The 16,469-nt window shown below is 44.3% G+C and overlaps 1 protein-coding gene across 12 annotated transcripts in view; it reads right to left on the bottom strand.

The window, feature by feature from the left end:
- Positions 1-16,469, bottom strand: part of CHL1 (cell adhesion molecule L1 like) — a 131,734-nt gene that overhangs the window by 36,142 nt on the left and 79,123 nt on the right. For 11 of the 12 annotated variants that reach the window (XM_039558727.1, XM_039558731.1, XM_039558730.1 and 8 more), the window contains 5 exons: positions 14,970-15,160; positions 7,302-7,424; positions 6,386-6,556; positions 5,005-5,052; positions 3,065-3,185 (listed from right to left, as the gene is read on the bottom strand). In XM_039558727.1, coding sequence (XP_039414661.1) covers positions 3,065-3,185; positions 5,005-5,052; positions 6,386-6,556; positions 7,302-7,424; positions 14,970-15,160 — 654 coding nt within the window. The remainder of the gene's footprint in view (positions 1-3,064; positions 3,186-5,004; positions 5,053-6,385; positions 6,557-7,301; positions 7,425-14,969; positions 15,161-16,469) is intronic. The other variant, XM_039558733.1, reaches the window with a different exon arrangement.

Here is a 16,469-nt window from a genome sequence, read left to right as displayed (position 1 = left end):
ATCCTCCTCCAAAAGGGCACCTAAGGACAGCAAAGGAGGGCCAGACTTCCTTGCAGGGCCTCCCCCCTGCCTGCCTCTTGGAGGTGGCCAAAATGCTCTTCCCATCCTCAGAAAGCACCGACAGTGAAACAGAACTGGGGACAGACGTCGTCTGCACGTCCCCAGCAGGGCTGGGTGACCCCGACACCGCACAGGACGCTCGGCCACAGTGCGAGAGCTGCTCCCTCCTGTGCCCATCTGTCCCTGTGGCTCAGTGCCCAGGCAGGAGGCACAGAGCCCCAGGTACCCAGAAATTCTGCTGTTCCACCCGCTCTGAGCACAGCCCTGCAAACATCCCATTATTCCCTGCAAGAGCCCTCATCCCGCTCTTGTCCCAAAGCCAGCTCCGTGCTGCACTGAGGCCGTGCCCTCCTGCCACTGCCACTGCTCAGGGTATAAATCTTCAAAAAATGACAGATTGGAAATGTCCTTAATTCCCTGTTTTGCAGCCGGGTGCCCCCGATCTGAGTTCCTTGAAATCCGCTTCCATGGTCTGTGGGCATTTGGCAGCATGGGTTGGCAGAGATGTAGGCAAAGCTGATCATTTTTCTGCTGAAAATGGGAATTCTAGCAAATAAAAGTAACATTTGGTTCTAGAAGTTGCATTTTTGAAGGATTTCAATGAAAAGATGTGTTTGGTGATAAGGCAAAGAAGTACTTTGTGTTCTTTCAAAAGTGACTACTTAAAAAAAACCCTTTCAGTTAAAAAATGAATTTTTAAACGTTTTCTGGAAAATTTTTGAGTGAAACAAAAATACTTCTTTCTTTTCACCTTTTTCCAAAGGGACAGGAAGACTTTTCTGGCTTTCTCTTCTTGTATCTGATATTCATGCTTGCACATCAAAATTCCTATTTGAGTATTTCCAAGGTGATTTCCCTATTAAACCCCGTGAACACCCTCTAAAATCAGAGCTGTGGCTATGGGGAGGTTTGTGGGTCGGCAGATTTGCCTGATGGGGAGTGAATTAGACGAGGAAGTGTTGCAACAGGGAAGCAAAACTCACTGCAGATACCTGGAGTGAGTCCAACAGAGACAAGTAATGCACCTCCTTTCGGGAATGCCAACTCAGCTCCTTGCCAGCTTCCACCAGCAATGCCCTTCAAGCCCATATGGAAAAACAAAATACCCTAAACATGCTCAGGCAGATAAATATCCTGACTTTGGAATTTTATGGAGGGAATATAATTGCAGAGCCTTTAATAGGAATTATCCCCGTGTGAAGCGGAGTCTGCAGCTCCATGTCCAGCATGAGGGGCCGGTGATTTAAAGCTCTGCTCCACACAAAGCTCTGTCGCAGCCAAACCAGAAGGACTCTGCTCTCACTGGGGGTTTAGTGGATGCACAGATTTTCTGTTTCTCTGGTGGCAGCTCCACTATTGCACTGACAGGTACATGGGAGAAACTGGGAAATTGGAAGAGCAAAGCAGGGCTCGTGTCTGAGTGAGTTGGAGCAGCAGGAAAAGGTCTGAGAAGGGAATCACAGCTTCTTGTGAGGGTGGCACTCAACATTTGTTATTTCCCATTCCTTTCCTTGCTTACCCTTAGTCTGCCCCGTGTTATTTACAATAAGGACAGAATTGTCCCGATTTCCCATCATAAAGCATCTATTTTACCCCTTCCCTATATTAATTCTTTCACTACCTGAAGGGAGTCAGCAAGGTAGAGAGTGATTATTTAAAAGAGCTTGGAGTGACAGGACAAGGGGGAATGGCTTCAGACTAAGAGAAGGTTTGGATGGGATATTAGGAAAAAAATCTTCCCTGTGAGGGCGGTGATGCCCTGGAACGGGTTGCCCAGAGCAGCTGTAGTTGCCCCATCCCTGGAAGTGTCCAAGGTTTGAGGTTTGCCCTTTGCTGCTGGATTTAGCAGGATCAAACCAATACAGCTGATTCTGGTTCGCTGTACTCCTGCAGAGCCATGGGTTTGTTCCTCGATGTTGCAAAATTATTAAAGGATCAGGGGCATGGATCATTGATAGAATTATGGGATCAATAAAAGAACTGTACAAGCAAGAGCCTGCAAGCAAAAGGCCTGTGTGAGAAAAACTGTCTGCATGAGAAAAATCCCTGTGTGAGAAACAGGCCTGGGAACAAGAAGGGAGTTTTGAAGCGATGCAGCTGTGCTGATAAGATGTGCTGACCGGGAGAGAAGGGAGGCTGAACTCTGAATTCTTTTAATCATAACATGACTGTAGAAGCTTGCCAATGTAGTCCAATTATGTAGAAGTAGAAATTCGCTTTGATAAGTTTTAAGCCACTTAAGAGTTAACAAGCTGGTATACTATATAAGTGCCTCTGGTTTGCTAATAAAGGGAGCTTGCTTTTATCAACCATATTGGTTTGGACTGCAATTTCTCCCCCCACCGGAGTCCACGGACCTTTTTTTTCCCCCAACACCTCGATATCCTGTCCTTTGTGAGGACACCATGGACTGAACGTCCTTTATGGAAATCCTGGATGCTGGGGAATGGACACAGCCAGGCTCCCACTCACACCTGAGTCAGCACCTCCTGCTGTAACCGAGATTGACGGTTTTTCCCTCAATGGCCCAACCATTCCTTAAAGCATGTCTTCTATTACATCACTCAAGAACTTTGCTCCCAAAAACCTGACATCTCACACCTGGAAAACTTTAAATAATTTTGAGCACTGAAGCAAAACTGAATTGGCAAAGTTAGAACAGAAACTTCGCAGGTTGTGCACCAAAACACAGAAGCTGATGCTGACGTTATTTAGTTTCTCAACATCTCAAAAGTAGCACTACTGAAAAAATTTCAATTTTTTTAATAGGACAGTACAAAGAATTCCATACTTACCATGCTGTGGTTTTAATTACTTGTTTACAAGCTATAGCTATAACCAATATACCACTGTTGCGTGTACTCTGTGCTGTTTTACAGGTACAAAAAGCTCTGCACAGGAGTTCAGTTTAAAACTGTTGCGTAATTTGTAACATCCCTTTTTTTTTTTTGCCCATTTCTCCCTCCAAAGGTGATTAAGTTTGTGCATCATTTTCATTACTCACAGCCCTTCAGCAATACACTCGAGGAGCAGGACACCTCCCTTGATGACAGTGACTGATGAGCTACTGCCAGCAGATTCAGGAGGGATCAGCAGTTTGGGTTTCCTCTCCTTGATAAAATTTGCTGGAAGATAAAATAAAAGAGAAGTTAGGTGTGAAAGCTCAGAGCCTTTGCTTATCCTTCAATAATGCCACAAGCATCACTGCTGCCAGAAGGTTTTTTATTTATACACTTTGAGACTAATCCAGGAACTTTTATTTCTCCTGATAACAGTCAGAAGGGAGGTACAGTGATACCAACAGGCAGCAGTGCTGATGAAACCCCTTTTCCTACAGTTTTATATCCTGTTTGCCTAGGACTGGCCCTTCCTATCACCCCTCAGGCAGTCTGATCTCTCAGCTCCTGATCTTTACGTCCACACTACCTTTCTTCTGCATTGGCTCCATCATCTTTTAAACCTGAGGTGAAACCCCACCTTTCCTGACTTGAGCATCCCACAGAATCATCCCTCTTGCTCCAATTATTAAATCTACAGTAATGGAGATAGAATTTGCAAGGAAGACTGCAAAAATAATAAAACAAGATTGACCTGCATTTGATTCCAGCAGCCCATTTGTTCCAGCCTGCCAAACAAGGGCTTTAGGATGAAAAATGCAGGGTTCAGTGGCTGCCCAGTTATCACTATCGTAACAATTAGCACACTAATGAATCAGTCCCCAAATGGTGCTAGTTCTTCAAAAATAGGCAATTATGGATGCGTTGGTAAAAGACCACATAGATCTCTCTGAACCATTTTCTCATTTTTAAATTTAATTTCCCCTTGCTTTGCATCTCTACAAATCTGTGTCACAAGTGCCCTGAGCTGCAGCAGAACACGTTGGTGCCTCTGGACACACTCAAACATTTCCCATCTGCCTCCACCTCCTGCTGCCAAAGGCAGCCAGGCCCCCCTTCCCAGCAGGAGTTCAGACATCCCTTTGAGGGAAAAACTGCTTCTGGAGTGGCAGTCACAGTGCACAAGCCCTGCTTGTCCTGCTCCCAGGGCTCAGCTCCATGGGCAAAGTTGAAGGAGTGATGAGTGCTCTTAGTTATCCATCCCAAAACACTCCAGGATAACCCCCTTTTTCAGAAACCTCAATGCTTGTCTGGCAAAAAAAGCTCCTTGAGGAAGTTAAAATTGAGCATTTAAAAAAAAAAGAGAAACTCTCAAAAGCAATTTAACCAAAGAAATGAAGAATCAAGAGCTACAGACTCTACATTTCACATATTTGAAACAAAATGAAGAATTAGGTGGAGAATTGCAGGAACAGCCACCATGCTGCCTGCATGGAGAGCAGGATATTTTCAGGATCTGCTCCACAGAGAGGGGCTCACAAAGCAACAGGAGATGGGAATCCCCAGGATGAGAAGTGCTTTGGTGTGCAGGTGACACAGACAGGGCACCACACAGAGAGAACCACCTCCCATCTACACCGAGGTGATGGGGACAGCCGAGACAGGGCACCCAAAGCTCCATAAATCCACACCCTGAGCTCATTCTGGAGCAATGCAGCCCTGGGGTGACATGAATTTGGGGTGTCAAACCCTGGCTGACTCATCCCAGAGTCCTCTTAACAGCCAGGAAAAGATTTGGAGCATCCAGCTCTGGCTCCTGCTCTGAACTGATAACACCAAAAACCCAGGACATCGGCCTCCTTACTCCCACCTCCTTACAGGTGGAAAGGAATGCTCCTTTCTCAAGTGAAAAAACAACCTTTTTTATTAAAAACCCTGCAGATTGCTCTCAAAAACTACAAAGATGAGCCAATTGTCCTCCCTGGGCCACTTAAATCCATCCCATCGCAATCAAGAGGCTTTTGTGATGTGTTTTTTAGCAGCTCCCATTTCACCTCAGCCGGTGGAGTCTCAGTTCAAAGGCTAAAAACAGATGCATTCAACTCACCCTTAGTAACAGCAGCGTTAGGTGAGCCTGAGTCATTAGCATGCTTTACTGAAATAAATAAAAATGACAACCAAACAAACATGCAGGGTTGAGACAGAATCAAAAGAAACCTCAAATCAACCAAAACAAAACCATGCCCCTCCCCACCCCCCAATTTCTGCCCCAAAAGAAAGGAAGAATGAAAAATATAAAGGAAAGCAACAGATGAGCAACAGAGCTTTGAAAATACAATGAGAATGCCTTAAAGTTATGTGTTACTCTGCAAAATACCCCATGGGTGATATAATCAGCATTTCATCCTCGCTATCTACAGTAATAAAAATCACTAACTCCTAAGTATCCACTAAAGAGAAATGTTATAAAATTTATCCGTTCTCTTGTTTCTTATTGTTTTTTTTTCCCTACCTATTTATTTTTAATGCAGTCCCTCACCATGCCCTTGGCACAGAGTGGAGTGGGCAATGTCAAGCTGAATTTACAGAACCCTTTCAGTTCATGCCTCTCATTTTTTCCTGGCCCAAGTCCTGTGGCTTTGCTGACAAGGTGGACACATTGAAGTGAGTTTTTGGGCCACTTCCAGGGCTACCAGCAGCCAAAACCCATCTTGTTTTTCTCTAATCTCTGTGTGCATCCGTGGGGGAGGGAACCCATTTGAAAAGCCATGATGTTGGCTTTAATTTGGACTTTTTTCTCACAATTATTACCCCAAGATATGATCTAAGCAAGCGCTGAGACACACAAAGCCACTTTTAATCCTATATCTTCTTATCCCAACAAGAAAACTCTCAAAAATCACATATTAAATATGAGGGTTTCATTCACGAAGACAAAATTCTCCTTGGCTTTCTGGGCTGCGTAGGCCCGAAAGATCAGAATTTTTAACGAACAACAGAAATCTTCAATTCCCTACACATCATTTCATCGAGGGACTGGAAAACACCTCTTGTGCCACCACTGATGCTCCAGGCTGCCTGGAAAAACCCGGGAAGCATCATCCTTCCAACCTCACTGCTGCAGCTGCACCAAACCAGGCCTTGCCCAGGGTGGAGGCAGCCACCAAGGCCTCAAAAGCCAGTGAAGTCCCATTCCTGGGGGACCTGCTGCACTCAAGAGCAGCAGATTTCCCTAATTCAACCTTGGCTTTCGCTGTGGGGACAGCAGGAGGAAGGACAGGGCGCTTTTGGGCTCTGACAGCTGCAAGAAGCTTTTCTCAGTGAAATGTAGCCTGAAGAGCGAGGTTAATAACGCAGGAAATAAACCCAGCACCGTGCCCTTTGTGGAGAGAGGCTCTCCTCAGAGAGCCAGGGCACCCATGTGCACACACTGCTGCCTGGGGAGCTCAGGAAACAAGAGCCAACAAACAGCTCAGCCCCACACTTACACCGGGAAACCCTCAGCGTCATCGGCATTTTCTGCACGATGGTCCTGAGCCTCGGGAAGGCTGCAAAGCAGCAATAGTCACTCCTGCTGTCGCTTTCTTCCACGTTGGCGAAGTAGAGGTCTCCCTTCAGGCTCATGGAGACCCTTTCATCTTGTGGGATGTGCTGCAAATCTGGCAAGGAAAGATAATTGTGAGGTGGGAATGACACGGAGCTGTTTAACCAAAGTGGCTCTGAATGCTCCCCTCATGTGCTTCCTTCCAGATACACCCAGAGAATGAAACTCCAAAGGGAAAGAGGCAGAAAATCCAGCAGAACCGATGGGTTATTTACCAATATTCAGTGGACAAGTGATAAAAAATATTTTTTATATAATAATATATACCTTATAATAATAACTGCTAAGGAAAAATTGATATTAAAACCCCCGAGTTATTTTGCTTCCCAAAAGCCAGAAATTCCTGCAGAACACAAACATTGCAGAATAACAGGAAATAACAGAAACCCACAACAAGGAACTAATTATATAAACCTGGTGGATTATTTTTCCTTTACTATCACAAATCAATCATTAATTTATGGAAAGAGAAAAACAATAATGATAGAAATAACATATTGACAGGTGATCTCCTCCCTCCTGTAACTGCAGGACTCCTCATCACTTACCAATATATACATTTTTTGGTATCTCGTATTTAATGAGATGTTGTGTCAATGCACTCTACAATTTAACTTTGGGTCGTGCAAAGTCACATCTCCATCCTTTGCTTTTCAGTTTTATTCTTCAATATCCAGATATTCCTCCCAAGGACTTGCACAATTACCAATCCCATCCACGATGAACCTGCAATGAAACTGCTCGGGAAGACAAATGCTTTGAGCCCCCTTGTCTGAATTGTGTAAAAAACATTTACTCACCAATATTCATCCAGTAGATATGCAAAGGGGGGATGCCTTTTGGGGGGTTGCAGTGCAGGATCACAGAATCTCCATGCTCCACATCCAGAGGCTCGATTTTTTCTTTGGGGAATTTTGGTACACCTGCACAAAAAAGCAAAGAAATTCCTCTTTTATTGGTACTTTTTGAAATTTTGCCTTTTGCTTCCCCCTTGATAGAGTTTTAATGAAATATTTACCTTTACATCATCATTTGCATTCTCTGCCTTTAATACATATTTTAATTTACAAAGAGGCACAAAGTAATGATGAGTTTTACTCAGAGTAGGAAATCCCTGCATTCTGGGACACTCAGAGCTGGAATCCCTTCATTCACAAAGTTCTTGGACCATCCTGTGCAGAGCCAGGCACCGAATGGCGATGTTCAACACTTGTTTGTGATGTCCTGTGCTTTGCTTTGGCTTTAGTTTAATGCATTTCTTTTCAAACTCTTTCTTTAGCTCCTTTGTGCTGTCTGGAAGGGACAACTCAAGGCCACAGAGTCCCTAAGGACAAGCCTGGCACAGAGGGCTGTGCACTGATGGGGCCCCAGCTGCTCCCAGGAGATCAGAAACCAGCCTGGGAGTGTGGAATGTTCTGGGAAGCCTTGGATAAAACATGGTTCCCAAGGATCCACTGCAAGTCACTGCAGGTGAGGACAGACATCAGGCAGCTGCTCCACCTCGTGCCTGGAGCTGTCCCAGCTCTTCTCCATCTCCAGGATCAGAGGAAGGCTGGTGTGAAGCCTCTGTCCCCTCCTCATGCCCTCAGGTGTGGAAGCTCAGCCATGGATTCCTGCAGGCTCGGGGTGCAGGGACAGGCTTGCCACAAAGCTCGCACAGGGCTGCACCAGGGCTGCTCTAGCTGGGCTTAAATATAGGTTAAATCATTAATGGATCAATGTTTAATCACCCACAGCACCTGATGCCAGCTTTTTGTTCAAAGCCTGGTCCATGCTTGGCAAACCTGGGCAACCTTGGATGCCCAAAATGCCACTGGAGCTCGTCTGAGAAAATGGGGAGCAGAGCTGGGCTGGAGCCCACCCCAGACCAAGGGAGGCTCAGCTCAGAGGTGATCACAGAGAAACCCCAGCCTGCAAAACGCAACCACTCCTCGAAGGAACTGAGCTAAGGCAGTTTCAGGGCTGACGTCGCCTCCTGCTTTCATTTCAGGCAGGTTCAAACTGGCCAAAGTTTCACTTCAGAGCAGCATCAACCAGCAAAATGAGCAGCAATTAAACAGCAAAGGATGGAGAATGTCCTGGCTGTGCAGAGTCAAACTGGCACAGCAAACATCACCTTCCTGGTGCCCAAGTCATGACAGGGAGCTCGGGGAGCAGCTCCACAACCTGAGACATCAGTGGTCCAGCAGGGAATCTGGGCACCACGGTGCAGGAGGCAAAGGAGAGGGGGAGAAATGCAGGGACAGGACTCTGAGGACACTTTACACATCTCAGGACTAGTAAACATGAAAAGAAGCAATCACTCCAGTGCTGATTGCCTGAATGCAGACTCTGCAGAGATTTGATCTCCAGGAGGGTTATTAATAAGTTAGGAATTCTTAGGAGAGGCAAAACGCAGCTAATGAGCATCACCCACCCTGTAGGTGAAATTTCAGGTTAGAAAAAAAGAGCTGCATATTCATATCCAGTACATGGAAAATACATCTGCTGACTGCAGAGGTGAAATATTTTCCAGTAGGAAAAAGCCAATTTCTTGATCTAAAGCTTGTTTATTCCCCAAAGCACGTCACTCACAACAAAACTTTAAGTAAGCTGGATCAGGTGAAGGATAAGGGATTTCTGACCAAACCAAAGAGACCAGCAAATGGACTAATATGGGATCACTTATCTAGGGCATTGGCACCCCTTGTTCAAACCCATTTTTTGCCTCATTTAGCACAACCAGATCTGGGTATCCGATATCCCAGCTGGGTGCCATAACCACGGGGCTTCTCAGTGCGTTTCTGTGGCCAGTAATTAACAGGATTATACAGAAATACAGTGAGTCCCACCAGGAGACAGTGACAAGTCATGGTGCTGGTGGCATCTCCAACATGGAGCCCAGATGTTGGCAGCTGGACTTCACTGGGGGAAGCAGCAATTTGACCCCAAATGTCCTCCACCTCCAGCAAGTATTTGCACCACAGGTGATCACGGCTTTTAGCTCCTTCCATGCTGTTTTTTTTTTTTGCTTAGTTCACCATGGAAAGCGTTGGAAAACTTTGATTTTCCTCCTCGTAATGGATAAATTTGAGTGACTTAATCCTTGAAGCTTTGCAGGAGATGAAAACTCTTGATAAATTCCTGAGGCAAACCTTCTGACAAGCACAATTTTTTTTTGCTGGGATCCCACTGGTCTCAACGACTAGAAAAATACCTGCTTCTGAATTCCGATTTACTAAAAATAAAAAACTTCTGTCACATTAGACTTTGGATTCTGTACATCAATCTTCAGTACATCTATGCAGGCAATATTTTGGATTTTTTTGCAGTGCTCCTATGTTCTAATTAGTGGATATTCCAGAATCAATCACCACTGATTTGTGGCTGATCACAGAAGCTCTTGCAGCTGAGTTAAACTCAGAAGCATTGCACAAAATTAATTGTGCTGTGGAAGTGTTTAATACTGTACAGAGCTCTCAGTGCAGCACATGGCCACTGAAAAATCCAGCTGATGGCTCTGTAGCGACAGCACTGAAAGGGTCACATCAATCTTCCATGAATTCCCCACACAGGGATGTGACCGGAGGGGACAGAGAATCCAGCACAGCTCTGGGGGAGAACAGTGGGCTTTAGTGACTCTGAGAAAGGCTGAGGGGCCAGGAGGGCTCTCACCACACAAAAATCCCTTGGTGTGCATGTGGAACAGCCATGGGGCAGATGGAAACCTGCACTCCCAACTCCTGCTATGGAGAATCTCCTAAAATACCGCCCTGACACCTCTTAAAATACTCCTGGGAAAGGCTTTGTCACCAAGGTTTTTCTCCTGACAAGGCTGCACTCAAAAAACCAGAATTAAAGTGCTCTGACAGTGTGTGAACCATGGAGATGGAAGATTATCAGTGGCCAGAGTCATTTGTGCAAGGAGCCAGGATCTGCTTAATCCCTGGGGTGACTCAGAGTTTAATGACTGAGCTGTGCTTGAGACCAGGCTGAAGCACCACTGGCAGATTAGGGGGGCTGGGAGAAAATCCAGAAAGGAGCCTGAGTCTCTCTTCCTCATCCCTTCAGAAAATGCAGCTTCTCAACCTAAAGCAAACAGGAGGGAGACCAATACAGTGCAACACAAAGGATTAATTTGAATTTAGAATTCAATTTAATTTGAATTTAGAGATTCAGAAATACAGCAAGCAGAGCTGGGAACCCCAGTCCCCAGCAATGCTCCAGATTTACTCAGGGATCCATTTAGGACACCTTGTCCTACAGCTCAGTTTTTGTCCTACTGCTGATTACAGTGACTTCACACTAAAATTGCATCAATTATGGCAATTTATTCCAGTTTATGTGAGAATGGAGCCCGTTCCAGCTGGTATTTTACATGTTTTGGGGTCAAGTGTGGAGAAATTGAACAAAGGAAAACCATTTCTCCAGGCAACTTGTCCTTGAGATCCCTGTGTCTTGTTTTTATCAATATCAGGTGTAAAATGGGAGTGAATTCAGGATGGTAAATCAGCACTTAGAAAATATATTGTGAAATTATTGTAGAAAAACATCACTGTAACCCAGGTCTGGCTTTATAGCCTTTGCTGTTGTTTCTGCTGGAGATGTCCTGGCATAAAGGAGAGCTCAGCCTGACCCATCATGGATATTCTCATATTTTTCCTTACAAATAAACCCTTAAAGGATGTAAAAGTGAGACCAAGCAGAAATAGTCAAGAAATTTCTATAACCTCAAAATTTCCAGCTCCTTAGACACTTTAATTAGCATTTAATTATGATTTTTTTATACAGATCTGTATCTTGTACAGCAAACAGCCCAAAATATCAAGGAATCTTAACCACGACTTTCCGTCCCTGATCTTGAGCTGCACTGAGTGAAGCTTGGGAAGCTTCCAGGGCTCATCTCCGTGCCTCAATTGATATTCTGATCCAGGAGCAGGAGCAGTAGTTAAATCTGTGATTTCCATTACATCCTTTGAACTCTTTATGAGATATGATCCTGCTTGTTTATGGATTTTTTAATTGCTGCCTTAAGTTGAAAAAGTTAGCAAAGCCTGGCTGTCAGGAAGAGCGTGGAGTCCACTCGCTCCCAAAGGTGTGGAATAGAATCAGCGACAGCTGTTTCTGCATAAATCTCTGTTACCTTTTCAAAATGATGGCCACAGGCAAGGATCAGAGTGAAACCAAGGATTTAGGAGGCCAGAAAAGCTGCCACAGGTAAAGGATGGCTTAGGAGGCAAGAGGGTTAAATTTCATTCCCATCACCTGCAAAGACTCAGTAAATTGCTCTCTTTTGTTTTCTCTTCCATAAAGGTTACACCAAAGCGTTCCTGAAACTGGGATGGTCTACTTCATCAGCTCAGTATCTTTTACTGATTTCAGGATATTCACACCTGAGTGTTGGAATATCAACTTAGGTCCTGCTTTCTTTAGGAATTCTTGCACTAACGTCACTGGCAGAGCACAGCCTGCCACGGGATAATTCTCCATTCAGCCAATATTTCCATCCTCAGGTCTCTGGTCTTCTGGAGCAGCAGCTTTAGAAAAACCGAGCATAAATCTTAACTCAGTCTGTCATGAAGAGTCTTTTACAGCAGAGTTAATTAAAGAAGTTTAAACTGTACTTCTTCTCCTTCCTCTGGCATTGGGCCTGCTCACTAATTCAAGCAGCAGATTCCCGAAATGCTGGAGGAGGGGAGCTGAAGTCTGTGTTCTCACCATTTAAATTCATTTTCATGCTGAATGTATCTTGTAACAATCTGGCCTTTGTTAGAGCTGCAAACACATCGAGATCCTCAGAGCCCATTCTTCCCCTCTCCTTAATGTCATCCTGCATAGGGGAGGTGGGGTATTTTCATTATGTAGGTGAGATTTAATGATCATTTCTGCTGACATTTCTATTGCTTCCCTGGAATGACTACTGTGAGTAAACAGTCTTTTGTTCTCCTTTTCAGCAGCAACCTCACAGACCTAGTATTCTGCTTCTGCAGTGGAAATGTAATTTATGAAAGAAACTGCCCGGCTCTGCTGGGGTTTTCTTCCCTTCCCTGGCACGGTGACTTTGCCAAGGAGCTTTACATCTGACTTGAATACAGCTGGCACAGCTCTGCCACCTCTGCATCATTATCATGAATGCAGGGAGTGATCTCACATGTACCAGTCTCTGCTTCAAAACCTGGGGGTGAATAGAGGTAATTTATCCCCAGCCCCTCTGTGGCAGGGCCTGATTTACAGCGGATCTGTGCACCAGCAGCTCTTTCACTGGGGCACAGTTGTGGAGCATCCAGCACTTTAGAAAATCAAAGGTGCCTTCTACTCCTCTCTGAATCCTGATTTAATTTGCAGCATCTACACTGCACCAGTAAATGAAAGGACTGATGGCAGAAGAGTTGTAATAACAGCAATTGTGCTTTAAAAGATGTGTGAGTTGGGTAAATCCCTCTAATGCATTATCTGTACCATGTATTTATTTGCTGGGTTTAGGACTTTGCATATATTAGCACTAAAATTCCTCTTGCTTTTGAGAATAACCATGTTCACAACCTCTCCATGAATTTGTTGCCATCCACTCCCGCAATATTTAATATCTACTTAAGCTACTCTAGACTGTTTTTCATTAAAAGCAAAAAATCTCTTCCTGAATACAGATTCAATAATCCCAAATACAGACATCAACTCCTTGTTTTCCGTTTTAAGCATCTTTTTTAGTTCAGTAGCAATGGAGTATCAGAATATTCTGCTGCTGGAGGTACAAACATGACACTGAGCACTTTAACTCCTCTGAAATGTAATGAGTGTGAGACATTTTGCTTAAGAGAGGTTGTATTAACCCCACTGCCCTGGGGAGACTTCAAAATTAAAAACTATGTCCTGCATAAAGTTTAACTGCAGGACTCTCCTGTCCCTGCCCGAAACTCCAGCTGCCACCAGCTGCCCTGTCCTACCTGTGCAGCCAACAGCTCAATAAACCTCAACTTGCTGTCCTAAAATCTCGTGCAGTTCTCCTCCACTCTGGAATGCTCTTCCCTTAAAACAACTGCATGGTAGTGGAGGCTAAACCACAGAGCAACACCTGGAATCCTGCTAATTCCTCACCAAACACCAAGTTCTGGCATCAGGGATTACTGTGCCCTACACTGCAACATGAAATAGATTTCCCAAGGGAAAAGAAAAAAACAGTCCATAAAACTGGATGGAAGGGAAGGAAGGCATGTCTTTCATGAGGAGCACTCATAAAATACATTTACATGGCATCCTCAGCAGCTCCCTCCCAGCAACTCTCCCAGCCCTTGCAATGTCCTGTTTTCACTGTGGCCACAGCACCATGACTCTCCCAGCCCTGGCTATGCCTTGAATGCTTCTCAGGATTATTTCCTATACTGAAGACAGGACAAAAATGTTTATTCAGGTTTCTCACAGCCCATTTCATCTGCACTGATCTGCCACAAGTGGGTTTTGTACAAAGCAGCCAGCTCCTGGCACTGTGGGGGTGAGAAGGCTGCGGATGCAACTCCTGCCACAAGGATTCCACCTGAGCATGGAGATGTCAGATATTTGATAACAAAATACCGTACGAGCTTGGAAATGCAGGATCTAATCTGAAAAAATTCCACTGCACTGCTGCTTCTCCTCTCCATCTCTGCCACTGAACTGCATCATAAAACCTGCTTCAGGTTCTCACGCTGCTCCCAAGTTTCTTGTCCTCCCACTGGGAAGATTCTGCTTCAAATTTTCTTCTCCTAATTTCATATGTTTCAATCCTGAATTTAGGACCAAAATGAGTGTTCATCTCTCAAACTACAAGGATTTAATGGATTGGTACAGACCAGCTGTATCAGCTCTGGGACATGGTTTAGTGTTGGACCTGGCAGGGCTGGGTTAAGGGCTGGACTCGATCTTAAGAAGTCTTTGCCAACCTTAATGATTCTTTGACTCTATTCATAAATTTCATCCCACTTCTACAAACCTGGTCCTTCATCCCTAATTTCCCCCTCTGCCCTTCCTCTGTGCTAATGGTGGAAGCACAAATTTCTAGGATCAGTAATTTTCCCTGCTTTATTTTAAAGCTTGTTCTCCATTCAGTTCCAGGGCTTTATTATTCTCCCCATCAGTATTTATCCCAAACCCTGAATGCTGCTGACATCAGATTAATGAACTCACATCTGATCAAATCACTTCCCCTGGAGCTTTCAAACATTTGCATCCATTGCTATTTTACAGTAATAACCTGTGGGAGCTGATAGTGCAGTGGTCTGAAACCTTGCATCCAGATTTGGTTTCTCTCCTCAAAACCAGGAACTAAATTAAATCATTCCAGGGAGAAAATACAACTTTTTCCTTTGAATATTCACTGAACAACAAACAACTCATGTCTTACCACACACCACCTTAGGGACTGGTTCTTTCTCATTTATTTTGAGGAAAGACAGTTCTCATCTTAATAATAAAAGTAATAATTATAAATTCAAACCAAAAGTAGAAGCCCTTACTTGGAACAATCAGCTCAATTTCTTCTGACATGGCAGTTCCCAGCATGTTGGATGCAAAGCAGCGATATTTCCCTTGGAAATTGTTGATGATTCCCCGGTTTTGGATCACAAAAGTTCCAGAGTTGTTAGATGTAACTATCCTCGGATCAGATGATAAATCAAATGGTTTTCCATCCTTAGTCCAGTTAAAGCTGAAAAATAATAGAGACGTTATAATGGGCAGGCCCCAGAACAGCATTTTGGTACTAAACCACGGGTGAACGTGGGGCCAAGAGGGTTTTATCAAACGAAAAGAAAAAAGTCCACGTAAGAGGAGAGAGTTGAGTGGCACAGTGAGCACCGTGCTCCTCTGCCTCGTGCTGGCTCTCGGGCACATCTCTCCTTCCACACACTTTGCTTTTGGACAGCTGGCTGTGACAAGAGACATGAGCACAGAGCTCAGGGCAAGGACAGCGATGAACAGATGTGGGAACGCCAGGGCCACACGCTGACAGGACCTGGAGCCTTGCAAAGGGTGTGGCTGTGGTGGAATTGCTGCTTTGGAATGGCAAAGATCCACAAGAGCTTTTCCCACCCTCCACCATGGCTGAACCAGAAGAAATGGAGATGATTCCACGGAGTTTCTCCTTGCCATAGAACCATTTGTAGTTTTGATGCTGCTGGGGGGTGATTTTGATGAATGCTGAAGCATTTGTCACATCTTCTGGACCTGCAATTCTCAGAGGGACTGAAATTTTAAACTGATTTAAATCTGAACTGATTTAAAATCAGACAGGTGGAAGTTACACATCCATTTGGTAGAATATGTACCCTTTTTGTTTGGGTTGGTTTTTTTTTAAGAGCATTGTTTTAAGAGAATAAATTAATGTCAGCAAAACCGTTGTTTTGGCACTTCACCAGTCTTGGCAAAACTGCCTTGCTCCAGGATGGAGGGAATATTGGATCCTTGCTCCAGGATGGAGGGAATATGGGATCCCTTCACCTAACAGGCACTGTCACATCGTTTAAATACACCAGGAAACTTTTCATTGATGCACTGACCAACAGTGGAACAAAGGGAATTTGTTACCATGCTACAAATCCCCATTCAGAGCTCAATTAAAAATTACCAAATCATCTTGATATAAATAAAAGAATGCCCTTTTAAAGTTTAAATTGTGTTGCAGAGAAAGAAGGGAAGGATTAAAGAGAAAAAATGATGTAAAAACCAGCTATTAATTTAGCCCAAACACCATTCAGTGGTGAAAGCCTCGGGAGGAGCTTTTACTGTGTTATTATTACACTCTTGTTAATCACATTTTCATTAAAAATGTTCCTCTTTTCCACACTGGTGTAAACTGCACAGAGCTTGTCTTTGGCTATTTATTTGAATAACTCCTTATGTGTCTCTCTGTACCACTGCCACGGCCCTGCTGGTGTTAGGAACAGACAAGACATCTGATAAAATGCAAATGTGGGGTTTGAATACACAATTCCATGTGTTTGGGATTTTTAGGGTTG

Source organism: Corvus cornix, chromosome 12, assembly GCF_000738735.6.
Source record: "Corvus cornix cornix isolate S_Up_H32 chromosome 12, ASM73873v5, whole genome shotgun sequence".
In the NCBI taxonomy this organism is placed as follows: domain Eukaryota; kingdom Metazoa; phylum Chordata; class Aves; order Passeriformes; family Corvidae; genus Corvus; species Corvus cornix.
The sequence above is the reverse complement of the archived record's forward strand: the minus strand, read 5'-3'. Positions and strand labels throughout refer to the sequence as shown.